Here is a 26,603-nt window from a genome sequence, read left to right as displayed (position 1 = left end):
CAGGATAATGTGGCACAGAGTCTAGGGGGCCCAGAGTCAGGGCATCTCAGCAACCTTGGGGTTTTGGCCAGTCTTTCCGGAGGATGTGTCCCACCTCGGCTGACTCCTGAAAGTTGAGTAATGTTGAAGTAGTCACAGGAAGGCGGGGAGGTCCTTGATGGCCAGGGACCAGAAGGTGACTGGAGGCAGCTCAGTATTTCCCAAGGGTGATGTGTCAGTGAGGAAGTGATTAGTGTTGAAGCTAGAGGGGGAGAGAAGGGTCAGGACACAGAGGGCGTAAGTGTCACAGTGGGGAGAGATAACAGTGTCCTGAAGGCAACCAGGCAGGCAAGGAGGGAAGAGGAGAGAGAGGCAGGTAGTCATGGTTAGATTTTTCTATTAATACTTGGCATTGGCCACTGCAGTGTGCCATCTCATCATCTGTCCATGGGTCGTTTGATAGTTACATTTCCTAAGCGAGAAAATCAATACTCAGAAAAATTAGATGATCCAGCAAGTTCATGGCAGAGCTGAGCTCAAACACCTCTTCTCCAGATTTCCAGACTATTTCCAGGCCGTGTTTGTTGAATCAAGATGCCACTGACTCAGTGCCACATCGCCTGTCTAGTTGCACATTCCCATCATGTATCGTCAGCAACTTGAATGTTTTCTTCGGCCTTGAACTCTGCCGAAAGTCAGTAATCTTCAGCCTTCCACTTCGAACTGAATTAAGAGTTATCAATTAAGGGTTAAGGCAGTTAAGGGTCAAAGTATATCGCCAGCCTGTGTTGAGGAGGAAATTATTACAACAGTAATGAAGAGAGTGATAATAGCAATAAACATATTGAATAATTACAGGATGGTAGTCACTATGTCTCAGTGTCTATGTCTCATTTAGTCCTCACAATACCCCTGGAAATTCAGTACTGTTATTATCTCCATTTGTTGGTTGAGGAAACTCAGATGTGACAAATAATTTGTACATAGTCACAAAGTTATTAAGTGGTTCTGTCCGTGGTGGGGATAGGCTAGGTTTTGCTGCCGTAACAAGTGACCCCCCAAATAAGTCTCAGCAGCTTACAGGATTAAAGGTGTATTTCTTGTTCATACTGTGTGTCCATTGCAGATTGGCTGTAGCTTGAATTCACATTGTCCTGGTTCTGGGTCCCAGGCTGACAGAGTGACCGCATCTAGATTATTGCTGGTTTTGGGGCAGAGAGAAAGAAGATGAATCACTTTCCTGCACCAGCTTTAAAGATTCTGCCAGTTGTCCCAGCATGGTGGCTTACACCTGTAGTCCCAGCACTTTGGGAGGCTGAGGCAGGTGGATCACTTGACCCCAGGAGTTTGAGACCAGCCTGGGCAACATGGCAAAACCCCATGTCTACAAAAAATACAAAAATTAGCCAAGCATGGTGGCACATATCTATAATCCCATCTACTTGGGAGGCTGAGGCAGGAGGATCACTTGAACCTGAGAGGTGGAGGTTGCAGTGAGCCAAGATCCCACCACTGCACTCCAGCTTGGGCAACAGAGCCGGACCTTATCTCAAAAAAAGAAAGGGAAAAAAAAAAAAAAGATTCTGCCAGAAGTGACACATATCACCTCTACCTACATTTGACTGGCTAAAACTGGTCCTATGACCACTCAGTTCAACAGGGCAGGGATGCATAATCTTTCTGTAAGAGGGATAACGGAATATGTGGAGAATGGTGACACAGCTACTACAACAGCAGAGCTAGGATTCATGCCTACATCCACAGAGTTTGAATCCTGACATTAGAACCCTCCATCTTGATGGCCCTCCTGCCTCCCACTGTGCTAGATGCACGTGGTTCAGCCTCATCCCACACTACCGATGACGTGAATTTCAATCGTGGAAAACCAGCATCATGATATGCACAGAGATTTTTACTATTGGTTTCTGCCTCTGTGTAATGAAGTGACTGAGAAACACTGGGCTTCACACCCAGGAGATGCTTAGGAAAAAAGTCTGTTGAGGTGAACTGGCAGGGAACCAAAAAGCACAGCAGGTCCCCAGATGCCCAACTGAAATCCCATTTTGTTTATGTATGTATGTATGTATTTATTTATTTATTTATTTTGAGACACAGTCTCACTCTATTCCCAAGCTGGAGTGCAGTGGTACGATCTCAGCTCACTGCAATCTCCTCCTCCTGGGTTCAAGTAATTCTCCTACATCAGACTCCTGTGTAGCTGGCATTACAGGCACCCGCCCCAATGCCTGGCTAATTTTTGTGTTTTTAGTAGAGGTGGGGTTTCACCATATTGACCAGGCTGGTCTCAAACTCCTGACCTCAGGTGATCCACCTGCCTCGGCCTCCCAAAGTGCTGGGGTTACAGATGTGAGCCACCATACCTGGCCAAATCCCATTTCTTTTAGATGACTGGAGAAGGAGCTATTTCTCAATGAAGTGTATGGTTCATGAGGAGGGAGAAGGGAAGGAAACAGGTACTGGTTGAGCACATACATTTTTCTGCTCATGGAGATGCAAAAACACAGCACATCATCCATTCTCAATATAACTTTATTGACTGAATGGACGAAGAAGGAATGAAATTAATCCTTACAAACCAACAACTTTATGAGGTAGAAATTAGTATCCACCTTTTGACGAAAGAGGAAACTGAGGCTTGGGGAGATGCAGCATCGTGATGACATCAGCCCTGATTGCACTGAGCCCTTGCAGTGTGCCGGCCACTGTGCTAAATGCTTTACAGATAATCTATTACTGGAGCCTCACAGTTCATGGGGAGGTAGGGACTGTTATCCCTTAATTCATCTATAATATGGGTACAATAACCATACTGCTTCTTAGGATAAGATTAACCCTGTGAAGTGCAAAGCCCAGTGGCTGAGATGTAAGAAGCCCTCGGTAAAGATTAACCATTTTTCTTCTTTGATTATCACCATGCTTTGCTATCACTCCACACTGAGTTATTGTTCAGACTCCAACCTCAGTTCAGAGTTCCCACTTAATAACCTTTCCATCCCAGCCGCAGCAAAGGGGCTGAGGGCTGAATGTCCAATAGGAAAATTGGGCTTCCTGACTCTTGAGTGCTCACAACATCAGTTCTCAGGGCTCACCTGACCCCAATTCACTCTAAATGTTTTCCTTTTGCTAAATTTTTTAGCATTTCCATTTCAAGTCTGAACAAGTCTAGCTACTGCTCCAAGACCAAGGTCTCCCATCTTCAAAATGATCATTTTGAAGGAAATTGGTTTCCAAATGTCCCAGAGGGAGGTGGGATCAGATGACAGGGTGGGGAAGAAGGGAGGGGAGGAGGGAGGTGACGGAGTCTGTGATTATCTATTTTGTGCTTCTTCTGGGACCATCTGTTTAAAGATCTTTTTTGTGCTTCTCTTGCTATTATTATTATTTTTTTGTCTTTTTATTATTCAAATTGCAACCCTGTTAGGATGGATCCATTGGGTAAGTAGTACATCCCATGCACTGAGATTCCTCGGCTGGCTTTTAGAATGTTTTCAGCTTTTTAAACCATCAATGGGCTCAGGGTGACTTTGGTCCCTTACTCTGAGTGGCAGAGTAGCTACCCAGCATTGGCCCCTGTTTGAGGGTTGGTGTAGTGGGGATGTCTCAAGGGATCCTGGGCACAACTGGCCCTAAAGACCACCCTCTTTTCCCTCAGAATGGCTGAGGCATCCCGGAAGAAGAAAGAAAACCGGAGGAAATGGAAGCGTTATCTCCTGATAGGCCTGGCGACTGTCGGAGGCGGAACAGTGATCGGTGAGTCCAGCTGGAGATGGTGGCACAGGTCCGGGTTTTGCAGACAGAGACATGATGCCAGGCTGTGGGTGAGAGTGGAGAGTGCAGGGGCTCAGCTGGGAGGTGGCTCCTGGCATGCGGTAGGTAGTCAGTGAGTAGTCAGTATGCTCATCAGCACTGTCAGAAGCTTCCATGGGAGGCATTAGGTAGCTGAGGGGTAAAAACTCATCAAGCCACACTTTTTTTTTTTTTTTTTTTTTTTTTTTTTTTTTTGAGACAGTGTCTTGCTCTGTCGCCCAGGTTGGAGTGCAGTGGCGCGATCTCGGCTAACTGCAAGCTCTGTCTCCCGGGTTCACGCCATTCTCCTGTCTCAGCCTCCCAAGTAGCTGGGACTACAGGCACCCGCCAGCACGCCCCGCTAATTTTTTGTATTTTTAGTAGAGACGAGGTTTCACCATGTTAGCCAGGATGGTCTCGATCTCCTGACCTCGTGATCCGCCTGCCTCAGTGTCCCAAAGTGCTGGAATTACAGGTGTGAGCCACCGCGCCCGGCCACCACTTTTTTTTTATTATTTTTTTTTTTTTTTTGAGGCGGAGTCTTCACTCTGTCCCCCAGGCTGGAGTGCAGTGGCACCATCTCGGCTCACTGCAAGCTCCGCCTCCCGGGTTCGCGCCATTCTCCTGCCTCAGCCTCCCGAGTAGCTGGGACTACAGGCGCCCGCCACCGCGCCCGGCTAATTTTTTTTTTTGTATTTTAGTAGAGACGGGGTTTCACCTTGTTAGCCAGGATGGTCTCGATCTCCTGACCTCGTGATCCGCCCGCCTCGGCCTCCCAAAGTGCAGGGATTACAGGCGTGAGCCACCGCGCCCGGCGGCCACCACATTTTTACTCCCACTTAAAACTGCTGCTTTTCCCACAGGTGTGACCGGAGGTCTAGCTGCGCCCCTTGTTGCCGCTGGAGCAGCGACGATTATTGGCAGCGCGGGGGCGGCGGCTCTGGGCTCAGCAGCCGGCATAGCCATCATGACCTCGCTGTTTGGTGCAGCTGGAGCTGGCCTGACAGGTAAGGTTCAAAAGGAATGATGGGTTCAGAGGAATTTTCAGCCAGGGCGGCCCAGTTCCTAAAAGAACATGCCTGGATTCTCACCAGCAGTGGCTCCCTGGGAGACAGAGGAAACGTGGCTTTTCTCACTCTGGGTCCCAGGCTTCCCAGAGCTCGCGTGGTGACTCAGGGTAAGGGCCGAGTTTGAGAAGCTGGCTTTTTCCCCATGCAACTGTGTGTACTTCCTGAGAAAAGCCCCATGTGAACCTGCTTCCACCATCCGGAAGTTTCCATGCTTGGGCTTCCTCGTGTTTGGGGAGAACATGGCTGCCCTTCCCTGAGCAGCATCACCTGGGGGAGTTTTTCCAAATGATATCTGTCAGCAGCAGCCCCCCTCCCACTCCCTCAACCCCGTCATGCACAGACATTCCTGCTCAGCTCCCCAAGAGGAGTTTGCTCCCCTGCTGAGACTCTTGGTCTATTTGATTCGCCGTTACTAAGTGGAGTGTGTTCTACCCCTGCAGTGTGTGGGCAGGAGAAAAGAAACAGAACCAAGGCAGAGCAATGGGTAAGAGCCTGGGCTCTGAGGTCCAAACCAGCTCTTCCACTTGGGGCCGGCCAGCTTCAGCAGCAGCTTCTTGCTTTCATCTGTAATCAGGGACAATAATGGCACCCACCTTAATGAGTTCAAACACAATGTTGGATGTTTTTCCAGGGGGAGGGCACACAGACGGCTCTCACTGTGTGCATGTGTGAGCACATACAGCCACCCTGATGTTCCCCGGGGCCCCAGTTACCTCCATTCTCTTTCTTGGATCTGGGTCTTTAGGATACAAGATGAAGAAGCGAGTGGGAGCCATTGAAGAGTTCACATTTCTGCCTCTGACGGAGGGCAGGCAGCTGCACATCACCATCGCCATCACTGGGTGGCTCGCGTCCGGCAAATACCGTGAGGACCAGGAGGACCAGAAGTGGAGGGGGGTGGGCAGTGGCTGGCCTGGGCCAGATCCTGGGCTAGGTTTTTACCTGGGCTAGGGAGCAGTGATGGGGAGCCCCATTTTGCAGAGGAAGAAACTGAGGCTCAGAGAGGTGAGGTAACTTCATCTCACATCTATCTACCTGCCCATCATCTCTCCATCCATCTATCCACCTACCCAACCACCCACCCCCCTGTCCATTCACCCATCCATCCACCCATTCATCCATCCACCCATCCATCCATCCACCCATCCATCCATCCATCCACCCACCCACCCTTCTACCTGTTCACCCATCCGCCCACCCACCTGTTTATCCATCTACCCACCCATTTAACCATCCTTCTATCTATCCATCCATCCATCTACTCTTCTACCTATCTACCTGTCCACCCACTCACCTGTCTACCCACCCATCAACCCATCCATCCATCCACACTTCTACCTATCTATCCATGTGCCCACCCATCCATTCATCCATCCACCCTTCTCCCTATCCACCCATCCATCCACCCACCCATCCGCCCACCCATCTATTAATCCATCCACCCATCCACCTATCTGTCCATGTAGCAGTATTTATAAACTGCTGTACTTACCATGTGTCATATACTGAACCAGGTCTTAGGAATTCAGCGGTGAGCAGCACAGCCATGGCCTCTAGTCCCACAGAACATACAGCCTAAGATAGAAGACAGACCAAGTAACTAAATGGGAGCTTTATGGATGGCACAATAGGGGAAGCACAGGATTTTTTCTGGGGAAGATTCTGAAGGAAGTAACATTTAGGCTAAGGCTAGCTGGGAATTAGCCCAATAAACCAGGAGCAGAAAGTGTATTCCAAGCCAAAGGACAGCAGGTGCAAAGGCCCAGTGGTTTGAAAGAACCAAAAGAGCACAGGATGGCACAGGATGGCAGCAGGGAGCCAGAAGGCAGGAATGTGGGTGGAGCCAGACCACGCAGGAGCATGTGAGCTGTGGCAAGAAGTTTGAATTTGTCCTCAGAGCAAGTGGAAGATAGCAAAGGACTTTAAGCACGTGAGTGGGAGATCAGTATGTGTTGGCTACATGACCTCAGCAGGTTATGTAACTTCTCTGTATCTCAGCTACTTCATTTGTAAAGTGGAACGAATTCTTGCCACCTTTTCAGGATGCTGCAAAGATTAAGTGAGGAAATGCATGAACATCACGTGGTTTCTCGTTGGCATGACACAACCTTAGTTCCCTTTGCTGTTCTAATTTGAACGTGCATATTTTGGGGGATTCTAGCCAGGGTGGCATTGAGGACTCACACCATGGTCCACTTGTTGCTTGGCTGACCCCTGCAAGTGCCCAGCGAGAGGCTCAACAAACAACAAACACTGCATCCCTTAGAGAAAGAGCAGGGTGAGCGCAGGAATCCTAAACGTCCCAACCTGGCCACTCAGGCACGCCCCCCCCGGAGCCTCCTGGGTTCCCAAGTCTCTGACCTGAGGACAGAAGTCGCAGATCTGCCAAACCACGCAGAAGAAAGCCAGCGAAAAACGTTTAGAGGTGTCACCAGGCGCCAGGTCTTATTGGTGCGTGACCGCCAGGCCCCACCCATGCACAGAGGTCACTAGCGTTCAGTGAGCGCCTCCTTCACACCTACCCTGAGTCTAGCATTTTACCAGCACAGTAGGAACTTGGTATGGTTACCTCCTAGAAACCTCACTTCCACCCTCCGAGGTGAGGCTGTTCTGACCCTGAACTGTTGGAAGAGGAACCCTGGCAGGAGAGTAGCAGATGCAGAATTCAAACCCAGGTCTCCTGATCCAATGCCCAGGGTTTCCTTTCATTTGTTTTCATTTTACCATGCTACAGGAGGGAGCAAGAACAAGAGCCCAGGTAAAGGAATTTGCAAGTCTGGCAGGCATGGAAAGCAAAGTCCTTTCTTCATTTTGCTCCCATTTGTTCAGTTTGCCCCAGGTTAAAGGTCAAGTTCGTTTGTGGATGAGGAAAGTCTTCACTGATCTCCAGCAGTCTAGTGTGGTGGGGCACCCAGGGAAAGGACTGGGTGAAAGAAATATAATCAAGCTACAGAAAGTTTCAGAAGGAAAAAATATCATGTATTCCCACCTCCTCGAGAGCCAGGAAAAGAAGCCTTATCATCACAAGGTTGCTTTTTCTATGTGATAGGAATAACCAGACTTTCTTTGGCCCACCCCTTTATTAGTCTTGATTATGTACAGTAAAGATAAAAACTTTGTAGCCAACGACCAAGCCCTTCATATGCACTGGCTCATTTAGCTCCTCACTTCAGTCCAGGGAAGGGGCCATCATTCGCCCTCCCATTTTCCAGATGAGGAAACTGAGGCTCATAAGGGGCGCCCAGGGTCACCCAGCTAGTCAGGGGCAGGGGCAGGATTCACCCCCATTCTGTCTGGCTCCACAGCCCATATTCTTGGCCACGGGACAGCGCAATGCAGTAGAGCACTTTACAGTTTATACACCTTTTTATTTTTTTTATTTTTTTTTATTTTTTTTATTTCTTTTTTTCTTTTTGAGACGAAGTCTTGCTCTGTCACCAGGCTGGAGTGCAGTTGCGCAATCTCGGCTCACTGCAACCTCCGCCTCCCGGATTCCAGCGATTCTCCTGCCTCAGCCTCCTGAGGAGCTGGAATTACAGGCACGTGCCACCACGCCCAGCTAGTTTTTTTTAGTAGAGACGGGGTTTCACCATGTTGGCCAGGATGGTCTCGATCTCTTGACGTCGTGATCTACCCACCTTGGCCTCCCAAAGTATACAACGCCTTATGCAGCATCTTATGTGATCCCCACCACACCTGTGAGTCAGATGTTATTATTCCATCCTTACAAATGTGGAAACCAAGGGTCAGAAGGACACTGTGCCTTGCTGTGAGTCACACCAGTGGAAGCCATCGAGCTGGGTTCAGAACCCAGGCTGGCATCAAGCCCGTGCTCCTCGCTGTCCTGGGCCCATCTCCTCTCTCGGGGCTGACTATCACCTTATTCATAATGAGAGGCAATTGATCCCCAAGTTGTTGCTGAGCTGAGACAGGGTCCCCACAGAGGGAGGGGAGCAGCTGCAGGGTTGTCCTTGTGCAGACGTGGTACCCTGCAGGTAAGGATGAGCTTTGGGGCAGGCAAGTAGAGGCCTGAGGTTGATGCTCAGAACCTGCAGGCCGCCCCAGGAAGCTGTCTCCACCCCTCCATTCCCACATGGTGTTTAATGAGCGCTTACTGTGCATCACATCACCAGGCTTTGGGAATATAGTGTTTGATAAAACAAACTGTAGGAGAGGCACACGTCAAACAGGATGTGAAAATAGTGAATAATTACAGACTGTGATAAGAACTTACGGGAAAAGAGGAGGGTGCATTTGATTTGTCAGAGGAGCTGGGAAGGCTTCCGCATGGAAGAGGCAATTGGACTGGAATCTCAAGGACAAGTGGTAGTAATCTAGGGGAACTGATGTATGATCTGGGAGCTCATGAAGGGTTTTAGGCAGGAGCGGGAGAAGATTTGTGTTTTGAAAAAGTCACTTGCGCTGGGCGCAGTGGTTCACGCCTATAATTCCAGCACTTTGGGAGGCCGAGGCGGGTGGATCACTTGAGGTCAGGAGTTCGAGACCAGCCTGGCCAATATGATGAAACCCCATCTCTACTAACAATATACGAAAATTAGCTGGGTGTGGTGGTGGGTGCCTATAATCCCAGCTACTCAGGAGGCTGAGGTAGGAGAATCACTTGAACCCAGGAGGCGGAGGTTGCAGTGAGCCAAGATGGTGCCAGTGCACTCCAGACTGGGAAACAAAGCAAAACTCTGTCTCAAAAAAAGAAAAGGAAAACCACTTGGGCCACAAGCAGAAATGCATGGGGGCCAGATTAGGGGCCCCTCTGTGCTCCTATCCTGAAGGCAGCCAGGTGGGCAAGGAAGGAGGGGATGAGGGAGGCAGGTGTCATGGTTATACTTTCCGACTTGGCATCGACCGCTACAGTGGTGCCGTCTCATCCTCCTCCCATGGGTCATTTGATATTTATATTTCCTCAGTGAGAAAATTGAGGCTCAGGAAAATTAGATGACCCAGGAAGATGATAACAGAGCCAGGCTCAAACACCTCTTCCCCAAATTTCTAGCTATCTCCCAGGCCATGTTTGTCAAATCAAGATGCTGCAGACTCACAGCACCGCACTGCTTGTCCCATTGTGTGCTCTCGTTGTATGTCATGAGCAGCTTAATGCCAGAATTATTTCAGCATGAGAGAAAATAACCCTTTACATATATCATAGTTCAAACACACTTCATTCCTATACCTACCCTATGAAGGGAGATAAACCATCTTCCCACTTCACATAGAAGCAAAGCGAGGCTCAAGGTGAGATAGTGATGTGCCCAGGGTCACCTGGCTTCTAGTGAATGCAGGATCTGGGATTCAAGCCCAGCCTGCTGACCCACTGGGCTGCACAGAGCTCTGTTAGCTCTGCTGACAGCTGCCACTCATTGGCAGGGGGTGGACCTCTTGTCTTCCAACAAGGGTGAGTGGTCCTGGTGCTGCCTGTCTGGGGTGATGGAGTGGGGCATCCTCTGCCATAGACAAGAGAGACTTCACCTACCTGTGATCTCCCCAGGCACCTTCAGTGCCCCATGGGCCGCCCTGGCCCACAGCCGTGAGCAGTACTGCCTGGCCTGGGAAGCCAAGTACCTGATGGAGCTCGGCAACGCCCTGGAGACCATCCTCAGTGGTCTCGCCAACATGGTGGCCCAGGAGGCTCTAAAGTACACAGTATTGTCTGGTAAGCCCCGCTACCTGCCCCACAACAACAGCATGCCCACTGCCTTCGTCCCACAGTGGTAGCATAGTTTTACATGCCCAAAACCCCCAGGGCATGCACCATGCTGGACCCTAGGAACACAGAGAGGTTAAGGCCGCATTCCTGTCTGGGAGAAGTTTATGATCCCTATGGAGAGAAGACAGGTAAACAGCCAGTCGCATGATCTGTCTGTCAGCTATTGCTGCGCAACAAGCCACCCCAAAACTCCGTGGGATGTTTACTGTAAAGTTCAGGAGCCAGGAGGCTGGAGTTGGCGGATCTTAGCTGGGCCTATGGGTCAGCTGACCGTCCACCAATCAGAGCTGGCCTTGTCTGAGGCGACTCGGCTCTGCTCCATTTGTCTCTCATCCTCCTGCTGGGATGAACAGACAAGCCCATGTCAACGATGGAAGCGCAAGAGGCTAGCCCTGATGCACAAGTCCACTTCAAGCCTCACATCTACTAATGTCTTTGGCAAAAGCAAGTAATATGACTGAGTCTAGAGGGGATGGGCAGGGCAGGGGGCCCCCCTGCAGAGTTATGAGGCAAAGTGGGAGGGTACAAGGTGTGGAGACGAATTGGGGCCATCTCACACGTAACAAGGACTTGAGCAGAAGGGATTGAGTCCGTATATCAGAAATTCATGAGTTTCAGATTGCTTTGCTCGTTAGCAGTTCGACAATACTTGGCAAGCTTGCAGGTCCAAGTTAGAGACTGCATGCATTCGTTCCAGCATCTGTTAGCCAGTCACTTCCCTAGTAGGACCCTGGGATGGAGGCCATTCCCTTCATCACTATCTCACCTCCCCAGGCATTGTGGCTGCCCTGACCTGGCCAGCCTCACTCCTCAGTGTCGCCAATGTCATCGACAACCCGTGGGGGGTGTGTCTCCATCGATCAGCAGAGGTTGGCAAGCACCTGGCGCACATCCTGCTTTCCCGGCAGCAGGTACCTGGGAATGGCTGTGTGGGTGTGGCATGGGGCAAGAGGGGAAGTCAGGAGCTGACTTGTTCACAGACATCAGCCTTAGAGGCAAGGCTACTTGGAGGAGGGGAAGGGCTACTTGGAGGTAACCCAGTGGTTTTGGGGGGATGAGGAGTCCTTGCTGCCCCTCCAGTTCAAGTAATGAATGTGTCCTAGGATGAACAGTAAGAATTATAGACTTTGCAGCTCTAGCAGGTATTTAGGTGAGGACTGAATAACAGGGGCATCTGCAGGTAGGAACAAGTCTGGGGGACTCTGGCAGAAGCAAAAGTGGCTCCTGGGTGGCAGCTCTTCATTCAAGCGTTGAGGATAATCGTTGGGCTCACTGGGGCGATATTTCAGTGGAAACCTCTGACTCAGTTTGCAGTGAAGCCAGTAAAATGAATAAGACCAGGTGCCTCAGCTGGCCACCAGTGGAATTCCCACATGCTGGTAGCCTGGTGTTCCTTCCCAGAAGTGTAAAGCTACTTTGTGAGGTCATCTTCGGTGGTCTAAATACCGTGTAAAATGGTTAGGAAGAGACATCATCGTAATACTTTTTAAATTTGAATCTAGTAAAGATGTACTTACCAACAGAATAAAACCATCCCCTTCAAAATAAACTCGAGTGAATGGAGACAAAAGCTTGAGAAATAGTACCAGAAATGACTGCATTGTCAGGATTTGTTTTGGCTGGAAGTGGGAGAAAACCCAAAATAACAATGGCTTAAACAAGGTAGAAGCTTATTTTCCTGGAGAAGCCTAGCAAGGTTGCCTAACAGCCTGCCGTGGTGCAGAGGCCCAGGTTCCTGCTACCTTTTTGCTCTGTGGTCTTGACCTTGTATCCAAGATGGCATCATCTGAGCTCCAGGGAGCGGGAGAAAGGAAGAACTGAAGAAGAACCAGGAAAGCCTTACAACATTTCAGCTGGTGTCTTGCTGGCCAGAGCCTAGTCACATGACCATTCCTAGCTGCCACAGAAGCTGGGAAATACAGTACTTATTCTAAGTGACGATGAACCCAGCTGAAATTCAATTACTATGGAAAAAAAGGGAGGATGGATGCTGAGGGATGACAACTAGCAGTTCCTGCCATGCAGGTAAACTGCTTGAGAAACTGGCCACCCGCTTCAATCCCTGTGTCTTTGTCGCAAGAAACAGAAAAGTCCTTTGGCAGGCTTGACTCTAAGGCAAAGGCCAAAGTGGCATTGGCTTAGAGAAGATAGAAGTTTGTTCTCTGCCAAGGAACAGTCTGGGGGTCAGCATCTGGGGCAAGCTGATGTGTTCATTTCCTACTGCCACTGTAACAAATTACCACAAATTTACCCGCTGAAAACAGATTTACTATTTTACAGCTCTGGAGGTCAAAAGGCAAAAATGCATGCCTTAGGGAGGATCCCCTTTCCTTGCCTTTGCCAGCTTTCAAAGGCCCCATTCCTTCACCATCAAAGCCAGCAGTGTAACACCTTGAAATCTCTCTATTCCTCAGCTTCCATCCTCACATCACCTTCTGTCTAACTGATGCCTCCTGCCTCCCTCTTGTAGGGACGCTTGTGATGACCTTGGCTCCTCCCAGATAATCCAGAATCATCTCCCCATCTGAAGATCCTAAACTTAATCACGTCTGCAAAAATCCTTTGTTGGCCTCGTGGGCAAGGTGGTTCATGCCTATAATCCTAGCATTTTGGGAGGCCAAGGCAGGCAGATTGCTTTAGCCCAAGAAACCGGCCTGGGCAACATGATAAACCCTGTCTCCACAAAAAATACAAAAATTAGCTGGGTGTGGTAGCTTATGCCTGTAGTCCCAGCTGTTTAGGAGGCTAAGGTGGGAGGATCACTGGAGCCCAGGAGGTGGAAGCTGCAGTAAGCTGTGATTGCATCGCTGTACTCTAGCCTGGATGACAGAGTGGGACCCTGTCTCAAATAAATAAATAACAAAGGGCCAGCCGGGCACAAGTGGCTCATGCCTGTAATCCCAGCAGTTTGGAAGGCCGAGGCACTCAGATCACCTGAGGTCAGGAGTTCAAGATCAGTCTGGCCAACATAGTGAAACCCTGTCTCTACTAAAAATACAAAAATCAGCTGGGCGAGGTGGTGTGCACCTGTAATCCCATCTACTTGGGTGGCTGAGGCATGAGAATCACTTGAACCTGGGAGGCAGAGGTTGCAGTGATCCCAGATCATGCCACGGCACTCCAGCCTGGGCGACAGAGTGAGACTCCATCTCAAAAATAAATAAATAGGCCAGGTGCAGTGGCTCACGCCTAATAATCCCAGCACTTTGGGAGTCTGAGGCAGGTGGATTGCTTGAGGTCAGGAGTTGGAGATCAGCTTGGCCAACATGGTGAAACCCTGTCTCTACTAACAATACAAAAAAAAAAAAAATTAACTGAGTGTGATGTCACATACCTGTAGTGCCAGCTACTCAGGAGGCTGAGGCAGGAGGATCGCTTGAGCCCGGGAGGTGGAGGTTTCAGTGAGCTGAGATCACACCACTGCATTTCATTCAGCCTAGGCAGCAGAGCAAGACTGCATCTCAAAAAAAATAATTAATCAAAATAAAATAAATAATAAATAAATAAATAACAAAGGCCCTTTGCTGTACAAGGCAACATTCACAGGTTCCAGGGATTAGGATGAACACATCCATGGGAAGCCATTATTCTGTCTCCCACATGGGCAGCTTCGTAATATTGGAAGTCCAGCCTCCTTCACTCTCCTGGCCTCTCATCCTGAACACTGGGCTTCTCTCTCTCTCTCTTTTTTTTTTTTTTTTTGGACGGAGTCTCGCTCTATCACCCAGGCTGTAGTATGGTAGCGTGATCTCAGCTCACTGCAACTTCCGCCTCCCAGGTTCACTGATTCTCCTGTCTCAGCCTCCCGAGTAGCTGGGACTACAGGTGCCTGCCACCACACCTGGCTAATTTTTGTATGTTTTTAGTAGAAATGGGGTTTCACCATGTTGGCCAGGCTGGCTCAAACACCTGACCTCAAGTGATCTGCCCGCCTTGGCCTCCCAAAGTGTTGGGATTACAGGCGTGAGCCACTGTGCCTGGCCGGACTTCTCTCTTGTCCAAGACAGATCTTCCCGCATTACGTGTGTGTTTCAGACAGTGGGAGGTAGGGAAGTCGGGATGAGGAGTATGCCTAGAAGTCACAGCTTTTGCTTGCCTTCAGTCCCTTGGCTAAGTCTCAGCCCTGTGGCCACCCCCAGCTATGGAGGAGTCCGGGAGACTTCGTCTTTGGCTGGGTGGCCGCATGCCCAGTCAAACTCAGGAGTAAAGGACAAAGGGGAGAATGATATTGGGCAGCAGCCAGCAGGGTTGGCACAAAGCTCCTGCGGGATTTGAATACTGTTTAACAAAGGATTTTCTACTGTGGTAAGTGGAGTGGTGTGGGGGTGTGGAATACGTGTATTGGCTCAAAACCAAGGAAAAGGAATAGACTGATAAAACCAGGCTGGGCATCCAGAGTTCATCCACTCCCCTCGTCTCCTTCCGTGTAAGCTTGTACCCAGACACCCCCAGATAACTTTCATTTTCTTTAGAGTCTTCACATAATGAGTTGCCTTTACTACAAGTCCTTAAGTCAGAAAATTCCTCTTTCCATCTGACTTACTACTTTATCTTGTCACTTAGAGCCAATATTTTGTGCCCCACCTTCCTATCTAGAAACAGAACAGTTGTCCCTCCCTTGTCACTCTTGCCTTTTTACCCCTCACACCCGGGGGTGCCTTCTGTCTAATCTCCCCAGCTCCAGAAGGGGTCCTGCAGCACTGCAGCCATTTGCCACAAGGCAGATCAGTCCAAGGGAAGTTGCTCTTGTAATTGACTAGCCCCGTCTCCTGGGGAAGATGAGATGGTGGCTGGGTAATGGTTTGAGATGAAAGGGAATTAACCCAGCTGGGGGCTGCCTGTTGGCCTTGGAGGAAGCCAATTTCAGCAGCAGGTGCACTCCTGCATAAATGAGGGTCCTGACTCTGCTGATTAAGACATCAGAGCTCAGGGACCGCAATAGCACATGCATGATTCATTAGATGAGAATCAGGTAATAAGGAACGTGCAAAGGCTGCCCTCCTCAGGCCTGATGTTTTGCTAGAACTGGCTGTATTCCCTCCAGACACCTGTGTCCTTTTTCCCTTCAGGGCCGGCGACCTGTCACCTTGATTGGCTTCAGCCTGGGAGCCAGAGTCATCTACTTCTGTCTGCAGGAGATGGCTCAGGAGAAAGGTGAGCATGGATTATTGACACAGACAGAAACCCCTTCACAAGCTCGTTCCCCGGGACAGAGGTTCTGGGCCAGGGGCCATGAGCCTTGCAAAATGTGTTCCCAGTTCTTAGAAATAATAGTTAAAAGTTAAAAATAGTTTAAAAATCAAGAAAAATCATCATCAAACTTTGGAAAATTATTTTTTGTACATACATTAGAGTAGATGCAAGATGGACCATCCTGTAATAATGACACTGGCTTTTGCATCCTGATGCACTTTCTCAAGTGGGAATGAAGGGGACAAGAAGTTCAAAATCAAGGTGTCGGCAGGCCCACGTTCCCTCTGAAGGCTCTAGGGGAGGATTTTTCCTGTCTCTTCCAGCTTCTTGTGGCGGCCAGCAGTCCTTAGCATTCCTTGGCTTGTAGACACATCATTCCAGTCTCTGCCTGTTGTCTTCTCTTCTCTCATAAGGACAGACAGTCATTGGATTTAGGGCCCACTCTCTTCCAGGGTGATCCCATCTCAAGATCATTTACTTAATTATATCTGCAAAGACCCTTTTACCAGATAAGGTCACATTCACAGGTTCTGGGTGGACATATCTTCTGGGAGTTCACCATTCAACCACACACAGACACCTTTGGGAGTGTGTCATGCTTCCAGTGTCATCCTTTCTGTGCAAGGCAGTGAAAAGCTTGAGGGCCCCTGCTCCTGGCCTTGGGTAGGTGAGGTCTCCAGGGCAGAATGCTGGTTTTGGACAGATCTGCCAGCAGGGACTGCCTGTAGGAGGGGCTGGCTGGGAGAGTGAGTTGCCGAGCCCGGGGCACCTGGAGTGGTTCACTGCTCCTGGGACGTGAGCTCACCTTCTCTCAATGGAATGTAGCAGCAGCAGGACTCTGAAGGCAAGAGAAGGAACTCAGAAAGAAATTGCTGAACCTGGGAGCGGAGGGTGGATGGGAGAGAAGTGTTGGAACTTAATATGATTTGGCTGTGTCCTCACCCAAATCTCATCTTGAATTGTAGCTCCCATAATCCCCGCATGTCGTGGGAGGGACACGGTGGGAGGTAATTGAATCATGAGGGCAGGTTTTCCCCGTGCTATTTCTATGATAGTGAATAAGTCTCACGAGATTTGATGGTTTTATAAAGGGCAGTTCCCCTGCACGCGTTCTCTTGGTTGTCGCCATGTAATACATGCCTTTGCTTCTCCTTTGCCTTCCACCATGATTGTTATTTGTTGCTGCAAAACAGTCTCTCCAAACACGGTGGCCAAAAGCAGCAATAACTGATCATTTCTCACAATTCTATGAGTTGACAAGACCGTTTCCCTTTCCTGCCTGGGCTTAGTCATACAGTTGTAGTCAGAGCTGGAACACCCAGAAGGTCCAAGTTGACCTCACTCGTGTATCTGGCCATCGGTGCCGGTTTGTCGGCCAATGCAGACTCCTCCCTGCTCTCCAAATCTACGTCTCCCGGGGAAGCCTTTGAAAAGTTGCCATCCTCTCTGCTGTCATCATTTTGCTTCTTTCTTTGTCATCTTTCCCTCTCTGGCAGCAAACCATCTATCTGCCAGGCTCATTACCTAGAGAGATGTAGTCTTATTAATAGAACTGATTCTTCATTTAGAGGAGAAGGCATGTCTCTGCCTCCAGCTAGCATAAATGCTATGTTAACTTAAGATCGTTAGTACAGCCAAGCCTTTAATTCCCCTGCCAAACAAATTGAATTAATTACCATTAACCATTTGGCTATGGTAACCGGAAGTGAGGTTGACTGTCAGCTGTCCCCAGCATGTGAGGCTGGAAACTGGAAAGAGGGAAGAGGAAGGCAGGTGGCCTCTTGGTGACAGGGCTGGTTAGTGTGACACTGGGAAGTTCCTGCAATACAGCCTTTTGGGGGATGGTTCCCAAAGCAGCTTCCTTCCAGCATCTTTCCTGCTTGCTGCTCCCACCCCTGGATCCTCATGGCCCATGGGTGAGATTTGGGTTTTGGTATTAGGCAGACCTAGATTTGGCTGCTAGCTTTGCCACTGAGTAGCTGTCAGACCTTGGGCTAGTCACTTAACCTCCCTGGGCCTCAGCTTCCTCAAAGGATATGAGCTTTGTGCACTTACCTCAAAGGATCATGGGAGGATGACATAATGAATGTGAAAGTTCCCTGGCCCCAATTTGGGTACCGTCAGTAAATGTCTTCTGAATTCCAACCTGAGGACCTACCATGCACAGGGAACCGTGGTGAGTGTTGTATAGATGTCAGAACTTGTCATTTTGTTTCTGCTCTCCAGCCCCACATTAGACATGAACTCCAGGTAGGCAGGGTCTGCCTTGAGCCCCGCCGCCCCCACCCCCAGTGCCCACCGCAGTGTCCGGTGCACTGTGAGTGGTCAGGAAGATGGAGGAGCTGGACTTTGGGTGAGGGAATGAGGCATGTGCTACTGTGCCCATGAGCTAGTGTAGACCCACCAAGTCAAAGGCAGGCTGTGTTCAGATCACTTTCCTTCCTCACCGCAGCCACAAGAGGGAGGTTCTGCCAGTCTCCCTGCTTCAGATGAGAAAACTGAGGCTGAGAGGTGAAGCGAGGAGAATCCTAAGTGCCAGGATTCAGGCCCAGGGAGTCTGGCCCTGGAGCCCTCCCTCCTAACCACTATGCTGTATTTGGCAGAGGGCAGCTGGACTAGGGTAGGGCATCCCAGAGGGTTGGCCAGCACGGGCAAAGGCGGGGCTCTCAGGGATGTCTAGAAATGATGGCATCTGGTGTCTCTGCAGCCCACGTAAGAGGCCCCCCACCTGGGGTGGTAGGAAATGCTAACAGGTGAGGGCGGGAGCCTGGCACTGTGCCAGGCTAAGGAGTTGGAAACAACTGATTCAATGCTGGGGAAAGATTGAGGTCTTTAAACTGTGGAGTGAATGAGTAACTGAGTGGATCTTGCCAAGGAGGACCTGGGGGCGCTGGTGCTGGGCACCCTACAGTTCACACACATGCACACACACACACGTGCACACATTCATACACGCATCTGCACACACTCACATGGCAGCAACTCGGCAGATCCCAAGGGCCTCTAACGCCCCCGCCATTCTCTAGATCAGTGCAGATGTTCCAGCATGAGTCACAGGGCCCCACTCATGATCTGCCTTCAACACCTTCCCCTGCCTCTCTCCACCTCACACGCCGGGCTCCAGCAGACCAAGCTGGATTTCCAGACAATGTTCCCTCTTGGTCCATCCTCTGTATCTCCTTTTCTAGATAATTCCTACTCATTTCTCAGGTCTCACTGTGTCTGGAAATTTTCCCTCCAATAATAACGATAATAGTAGTAGTAGTAGTAGTAGCAGTAGCGGTAACCGCAGCAGCACACACTTCTGGAATACACTGTGTTTTCATGCACCAGACACAGTTCTAAGGTCATCATATGTATTATTTCATGGAATCCTTCCAACAGCTCTGTGAGGTAGGTACTATTATCACATCCATTTTACAGAGGAGGAAAGAGAAATGCAGAGCGCAGGGATTTGTCCGAATCACACGGCTGGGAGGTGGCAGAGCAGGCAGTCTGGTCGGAGATTGTGCGGTCTTCACCCTGTGCTAGACTGTCTCTCCAAGCCACACTCCATTCTTCCCTGAACATCTTTCCCAGCACTGGCCTGTCTCCCTGTTATTCCTCCTGCCTGCTCATCTGTCTTTCCAGTCCACCGGTAATTGTCACCTGGAAGTACACATCAGCACCACGCAGGCAATTCTTTTCCCAAATATATATATATATGAGGCCCCTATGTGGAAGGGATCAGGCACCTCTATTTTGGAAACAGCTCCCCTGGGCAATTGTTTGTGTAGCCTGGCCAACACACAGGGCGAAACTGGGCAAGGGCCCTGTTTCTCCTTCTTGTCACTGTATCCCTAGCCTATCACAGTGCCTGGCACATACGAGGTGCTTGATGGACACATGACCCAAGAGCCAAGTGAAGGAATCGATTCTGCATGTCAGGGACAGCGCATGCCCTGCTCAGTCGTGTGTGTCCCCAGTTGCTTGGCACAGATGAGGACAAACATTTGAAGGTAGAAGGGAGTCCTTTTAACGTGGGCACCACAGGTCTTCAGCATTTTATTTAGAAATTTTTTTTTTTTTTTTTTTTTTTTCTGAGACGGAGTTTCGCTCTTGTTGCCCAGGCTGGAGTGCAATGGCACGATCTCAGTTCACTGCAACCTCTGCCTCCCAGGTTCAAGCAATTCTGCCTCAGCCTCCTGAGTAGCTGGGACTACAGGCTCCTGCCACCACGCCCAGCTAATTTTTTGTATTTTTAGTAGAGATGGGGTTTCACCATGTTAGTCAGGCTGGTCCCAGACTCCTAACCTCGAGTGATCCACCTGCCTCGGCCTCCCAAAGTGCTGGTTTTACAGGCGTGAGCCACCACGCCCAGCCTGGAAAACTTCTGTATTGACAGATGAGTAGGTAATAAGCAAAAACTAAAAAAGAAAAGAGAGAGAGAGAGAGAAAAAAAAGAAAACTTCTGTGTTTTAAAAGAAATAGAAGAAACTAGCATCTGAAGCTTTCCAAATGACAAGAATTTGATAGGAATCTGACTCCAAGATGAACCCAGTGGACAGAAATGCAGCTGGCATTTTCCCGCCTGTTGTCACCTTCAGAAGGAAGAACTTGGGCACAGAAAACTCTAAACACAGTCTATTTATTTATTTATTTATTTATTTATTTAGAGATGCAGTCTCGCTGTGTCGCCCAGGCTGGAGTGCAGTGGCGTGATCTCTACAACCTCCGCCTCCCGGGTTCACGCCCTTCTCCTGCCTCAGCCTCCCGAGTAGCTGGGACCACAGGCGCCCGCCACCTCGCCCGGCTAGTTTTTTGTATTTCTTAGTAGAGACGGGGTTTCACCATGTTAGCCAGGATGGTCTCGATCTCCTGACCTCATGATCTGCCCGTCTCAGCCTCCCAAAGTGCTGGGATTACAGGCGTGAGCCACTGTGCCTGGCCACAGACTTTATTTTTTTAAAGACAGGGTCTCCCTGTGTTGCCCAGGCTGGTCTCAAACTCCTGGTCTCAAGTGATCCTCCTGCCTCAGCTTCCCACAGCACTGGGATTACAGGCATGAGCCACCATGCCCAACCCCCACAGTATTATTATTCAGCCTGATAGTTTCCCCCCTTATTTCATAATATCCCATCCCTGTCTCATTCATCATCTAGACAGGAGGTGAGAAAAGATGCTGGTCATCCTCTGCCTTGACCTTGGTCAAGAACACACTGAGGCTAGGTCCAGTGGCTCATGCCTGTAAGCCCCACTGAGAGGGGTCTGTTCCTTAGTTGGCCATGGCTTATTCCAAATGTGAGCAGCAGGTGTGCGCACATTCATAGACTTGTAGCCAGCTCTCTCTGTGGGACAGAAGGCAGCCCCTCCCATGCAGGTGGGTGCACAGGCCCTACTCCAGTTTAAAAGCCCCACTGCCCATGCCGGCCTTCACAGCATCACAGCATTTCCAGGTGGAAGGGAAGGATCTCTCTGATGCTAGATCTCGAAGCCATTTAAATCCCCAATTTTCCTTTTTCTTTCCAGAGTGTAAGGGAACTCCTGATGGTTTGTAGAAATGGGGAGTTGAAAACTCACCCACTGCAGAGGGGAACAGAAAGGTCCCGATCCCGAGAGCCAAGCACTCGAGTGTGACCTCCCCGGTTTGGGGACCTAAGGCCAAGGAAGCTGGTGGGGACCAGAGCAGAGCCCTTCTCGCCAGACTGCTTTAACCCACCCCACAAAGCACAAAGCAGAACAAATCAAAACAGGGACATAGTGACATACTTGTGATCGCAAAAATACACGCACACTCGGGTCCTGGCCCAGCACCAGGCACTTGCAGGGCATGGCAAGGTACAGGCGTCTGCCGTCGTAGATGACGGGCCGCAGGGCTCTTCCCCGCTGAGAAGCCGCCAGCTTAGTTGCCACAAGTGTGTGAGCTCTGGAGTCCGGGCCTCTGGTTTGAATTCCAGACGCACCACGCACCCAGTAACGTAACCTCTCTGAACTCCACTTATGTGAGACATGGCCAATAATAGTATCTACAACAGGTTTTTAGGAGGATTGTGTTATAGGCGATAATGCATAGAAATGCTGGCCTATAATAAGAACCCAGAAGTACTTGCTGAGCATTGATAATTTCCTAGAAACTGTTAGTAAATGGGAATAGGCACGTCATATTATAGCAATCCCTCCCCCATGGATGGCGTGGACCCTGGACCTAGCTGAAGAAAAATTGGCCTCCCACAGGGTCAGGGCCTCCAGTTTCCACTCCTTCCCATGGCCACAGCACTTCCTACCCTCTTCCTCAACCATTCCCCTCCCCAGTCCTTGCCTTGTATTACCAGTGGGGCATCTTCACATCTCCGGATGTTCAAGATCGTCAATGAATTCTTCACCCTTTGCCCAGGGCTGCTGTTTCACATCTAATTCCTCCCAGCTCCACTGCCTGATTTCAGGCAGCCCTGCTGTTTAACACCCAATTAATCTGCACACTGAGAAGACCCTCTCCTAATTACAGGATAGCTGTCATTATCTGAGTTAAGGGATGTAAAAGAGGAATTACATTTGAATCCACTAATTGTTTTCTGGAGTCCCCTGAGAGCTAGTAAGGAAATGGAGCAATAAATCCTAGAGTCACCCAGAGCACATAATCCTTCCACCAGCCTCCTCTCTCTACTGCCCCTAACAAAACTTGTCCTTCCTTCTCCCTCCCCAGGAAAAGCTGCCTGTAGAATTAGCTGTCTTCACAGCTTCCTCTCCCTTTTGGGGTGATTCTGCAAACACCAGGGGTGGCTCCTGTAGGGATTGCCACCCTTCCCAAGGTGCCTCTTACAGCCTGGCCTGCCCTTCCCTCGAGTTCAGTGTGGTCAGCTTCCTTTCAAATAAGTATTGAGACTGCAAGCCCCTTGAGGGCAGGGATTGTGTCTGACTCACCTCTGTGCCTCCTGTACCTGGAATAACACCAACAGAGAGTACATGCTCTATAAGTAAATGGAACTTGAATGTTATCAGCATTCACAGTGTATCAGTCAGGATAGCCTAGGTTATGCCACAGTGACAGACATCCCCAATATTGAAGAGATGTGGTACAACAAAGGTGCATTTCTCACTCCTGCTATCTGGGTACCCAGGGGGACTCTGATTGTTGTAGATGCCCAGGTCGAGGGAGTTACGTATCAACATATGGTTCCTCAGTAGTATACAGAATGTGGTGAGTTATGCACTGGTCCTTAAGGCACCTTTACCCATAAGTAATACAAGTAACTTTTACAGACATTTTCATTGGCCAAAGCAAGGCATGGAAACATTCCTCACATGAAGGAGGAGCCCGTAAATGTCTTCCTACCATGTGGTCAGAGACAGACAGCTAGAACCATTTGGTAAACAGTATACAGCTTATTCCTTTTTTTCTCTCCATACTAAACATTTTTACTGACATTATTTTATTTAATTCTCACAAGAGCCCGTGAAGTAGGCACTGTTTTTTTTGTTTTGTTTTGTTTTGTTTTTTTGAGACGGAGTCTCGCTGTGTCGTCCAGGTTGGAGTGCAGTGATGCGATCTCGGCTCACTGCAAGCTCCACCTCCCAGGTTCATGCCTCAGCCTCCCGAGTAGCTGGGACTACAGGCGCCCGCCGCCACACCCAGCTAATTTTTTTGTATTTTTAGTAGAGACAGGGTTTCACTGTGTTAGCCAGGATGGTCTCGATCTCCTGACCTTGTGATTCGCCCACCTCAGCCTCCCAAAGTGCTGGAATTACAGGCATGAGCCACTGTGCCCGGCCATTAGGCACTATTTTTTGCTTGTGGTTTTTGTGTGTATGCGTATGGGAACATAGTGGGCAAATATATTTATGGGATATGCGGGATATTTTGATACAGGCATGCAATGCTTAACAATCACCTCATGGAAAATGGGGTATCCATCACCTCAAGCTTTTATCCTTTGTGTTATGAACAGCACAATTGTACTCTTATATTTTATTTTATTTTATTTTATTGAGTCAGAGTCTCGTCCTGTCACCCTAACTGGAGTGCAGTGGCGTGATCTCGGCTCACTGCAACCTCCACCTCCCGGGTCAAGAGATTCTCCTACCTCAGCCTCCTGAGTAGCTGGGATTACAGACGCACGCCACCACACCTGGCTAATTTTTGTATTTTTAGTAGAAACAGGGTTTCATCATGTTGGCCAGGTTGGTCTGGAACTCCTGACCTCAGGTGCCCTGCCCACCTCAACCTCGCAAAGTGCTGAGATTACAGGTGTGAGCCACCACACCAGGCCTTTTTTGTTATTTCTAAATGTACAGTTAAATTATTGGCTGGGCACTGTGGCTTACACCTATAATCCCAGCACTTTGGGAGGCCAAGGTGGACAGATCCCTTGAGGCCAGGAGTTTGAGACCAGCCTGGGCAACATGGCAAAACCCTGTCTCTACTAAAAATAGAAAAATTAGCCAGGCGTGGTGGCACACCTGTATTCCCCACTACCTGGGAGGCGGAGGCATGAGAATGGCTTGAACCTGGCAGGCAGAGGTTGCAGTGAGCCGAGATTGGGCCACTGTGCTCCAGCCTGGGCGACACAGCGAGACTCTGTCTCACAAGACAAAATTATTATTGACTGTAGTCACCCTGTTGTGCTGTCAAATACTAGATCTTATTCACTCTTTCTAACTACTTGTGGTACCTAGTAACTATCCCCACAACTTAGTCTATATCCACTATGGGGGCCTCATGGTTCCATAAGGATACCACTAAATGGCAGCTTCTGTTTCCTGAACACACACTAGAACTTCACGGTCAATTAGCAGCCAGAAGACCTTAGTTGGATTCTGGCCTCTGTGATTAATCCTCAGCTAAGGTCTCAGCCAAGGCACCGTTCTCACTGACCCTGTCTCCTTATCTGCAAAACAGGGACATTCCTCTCTTCCCCTACTTTCCCTCACATTACTGCCTGGAGGCTAGAAGTACATCTTGATGGAAAGGCAGAGTAGGACAGGCTCTGAGGGTGCTTGGGTGACAGCCCCAGTGTTGGATGGTGTCCGGGAGCCCAGGAACTTCACCAAGGGGCCTTCACGCAGGCAGAGGTAGGAATGGTGCCCAGCACGTTTCCCAGCATAGCAACAGAGCCAAAGCCAGTACACAGCCCTGGATCCAGCCAGGCAGGGAGCAGGGCCCAGGCAGATCTGGGCCAAAGCTCTGGGCTTCTTGACAGCAGTTGCCCTCAGACCATGCCCAGTGCCCAGAGAGTCGGAGGAGATGACCTGGTGAAAATGCCCTGAAACTCAGAGCTGCCCATAAATGAGAATGATATAATAATCATAGTCATAGAAATAGTAGCATAACAATAGCCACCATCTATGAAGACCTAGCTCTCCGCCCAGTTTTTGCACAGTTTCATGTACGTTCTCTTCCACCCTCACAACCACCCCATGGGGCCAGTAGTTCTGCCTCCAGTTTCAGATGAGAAGAGTGGATTTAGAGAAAGGTGGAGTAGCTCCCCCTAGAATGAGGATTTTAACATGTCTTTTTCCAACTCCAGAGCTCCTACTTAAAAAAAAGAAATAAAAACAACTTTTATTTTAGGTCCAGGGGTACGTGTACAGGCTTGTTATGTAGGTAAACTCATGTTGGTGGAGTTTGTTGTGCAGATTATTTCCTCACCCAGCTACTAGTACAATAGTTACTGCTTCTGATCGTTCCCCTCCTCTCATCCTCCACCTTCAAGTAAGCACCAGTGTCTCTTGTTCCCCTCTTTGTGTTTATGAGTTCTCATCATTTAGCTCCTACTTATAAATGAGAACGTGAGGTATTTGGTTTTCTGTACCTGCATTAGTTTGCTAAGGATAATGGCTTCTGGTTCCTTCCATGTTTCTGCAGAGGACTTGATCTCACTCATGTTTGTGACTGCATCATATTCCATGGTGTATACTTACCACATTTTCTTTATCCAGTCTACCATTGATGGGCATTTGGGTTGATTCCATGTCTTTGCTATTGTGAATAGTGCTGCAGTGAACATACAGATGCATGTATCTTTATGATATAGCGATTTATCTTCCTTTGGGTATATACCCTTTAATGGGATTAATGGGTTGAATGGTAGCTGTATTTTTAGCAGAGCTCCTATTCTTATCTTACTATATTTCAGCCCCTCCTGGTTGGATGGTTTCCATCGAAGCAATATACCATATGAGACCTTCTAAAGAGAGAATTATTCAAAATCAAATTCACTCCACTAGCTCGTATTTGTTAAGCACCTACTGTGTGCTAAGCACTAGACTAGGCTTTAGGGAGTTGACAGCTAATAGATACAGCACCAACCTCACAGAACTTATGTTGAAAAAACCACCCTCCAAAAGACATGAGTTGGGGTCTTGCAGAGTGGGGTGGGGATCAGCAGTGGTGTGTATCAGTCAGTCCACGGAACACCTGGCACATAATAGGTGCTTGGTAAAGGGAACTCTTACTGCTCTTTCATACCAGGTTCAAGGGCAGCCCTCTGGGTGGCGCTGACATCCCTTTGTCTGCATGTCCTGTCCTAACATAAAGACCATCTCTACCACTCCAAACCGGAGAGCACTTGGCTTAGGAAACAGAAGGAGTCGCGGAAGCCGGCCCACCAGGACATAGAGGCAGATGCTCAGCGAGCCTCCCAGCCTCCTCTGCTCCTCCCACGCCTCCAGGCAGGCAGTTTGGGTTTGCAGAAACCCATCAGGGCTGAACCCAGCTCTACCATGTGTCATCCTAGAGATCTGTAAGGCGCCTGAGGAGATTTTCCCAACTGTTATTCAGATTCTTAGAGCAGTCCACACTTTCAGATGTGCCCCGGAGGACGGGGATGGGCTGATTTCCCATGGGAATCCCTGGC

The 26,603-nt window shown here is 49.3% G+C and overlaps 1 protein-coding gene across 3 annotated transcripts in view; it reads left to right on the top strand.

Moving 5' to 3' along the window:
* TMCO4 (transmembrane and coiled-coil domains 4) overlaps positions 1-26,603 on the top strand; it is a 122,226-nt gene that overhangs the window by 52,893 nt on the left and 42,730 nt on the right. For all 3 annotated transcript variants that reach the window (XM_025366709.1, XM_025366717.1, XM_025366727.1), the window contains 6 exons: positions 3,653-3,750; positions 4,650-4,793; positions 5,602-5,721; positions 10,360-10,524; positions 11,353-11,489; positions 15,648-15,732. In XM_025366709.1, the coding sequence (XP_025222494.1) occupies positions 3,653-3,750; positions 4,650-4,793; positions 5,602-5,721; positions 10,360-10,524; positions 11,353-11,489; positions 15,648-15,732 (749 nt within the window). The remainder of the gene's footprint in view (positions 1-3,652; positions 3,751-4,649; positions 4,794-5,601; positions 5,722-10,359; positions 10,525-11,352; positions 11,490-15,647; positions 15,733-26,603) is intronic.

Source organism: Theropithecus gelada, chromosome 1 (assembly GCF_003255815.1).
Source record: "Theropithecus gelada isolate Dixy chromosome 1, Tgel_1.0, whole genome shotgun sequence".
Classification (NCBI taxonomy): Eukaryota; Metazoa; Chordata; class Mammalia; order Primates; family Cercopithecidae; genus Theropithecus; species Theropithecus gelada.
The sequence above is the reverse complement of the archived record's forward strand: the minus strand, read 5'-3'. Positions and strand labels throughout refer to the sequence as shown.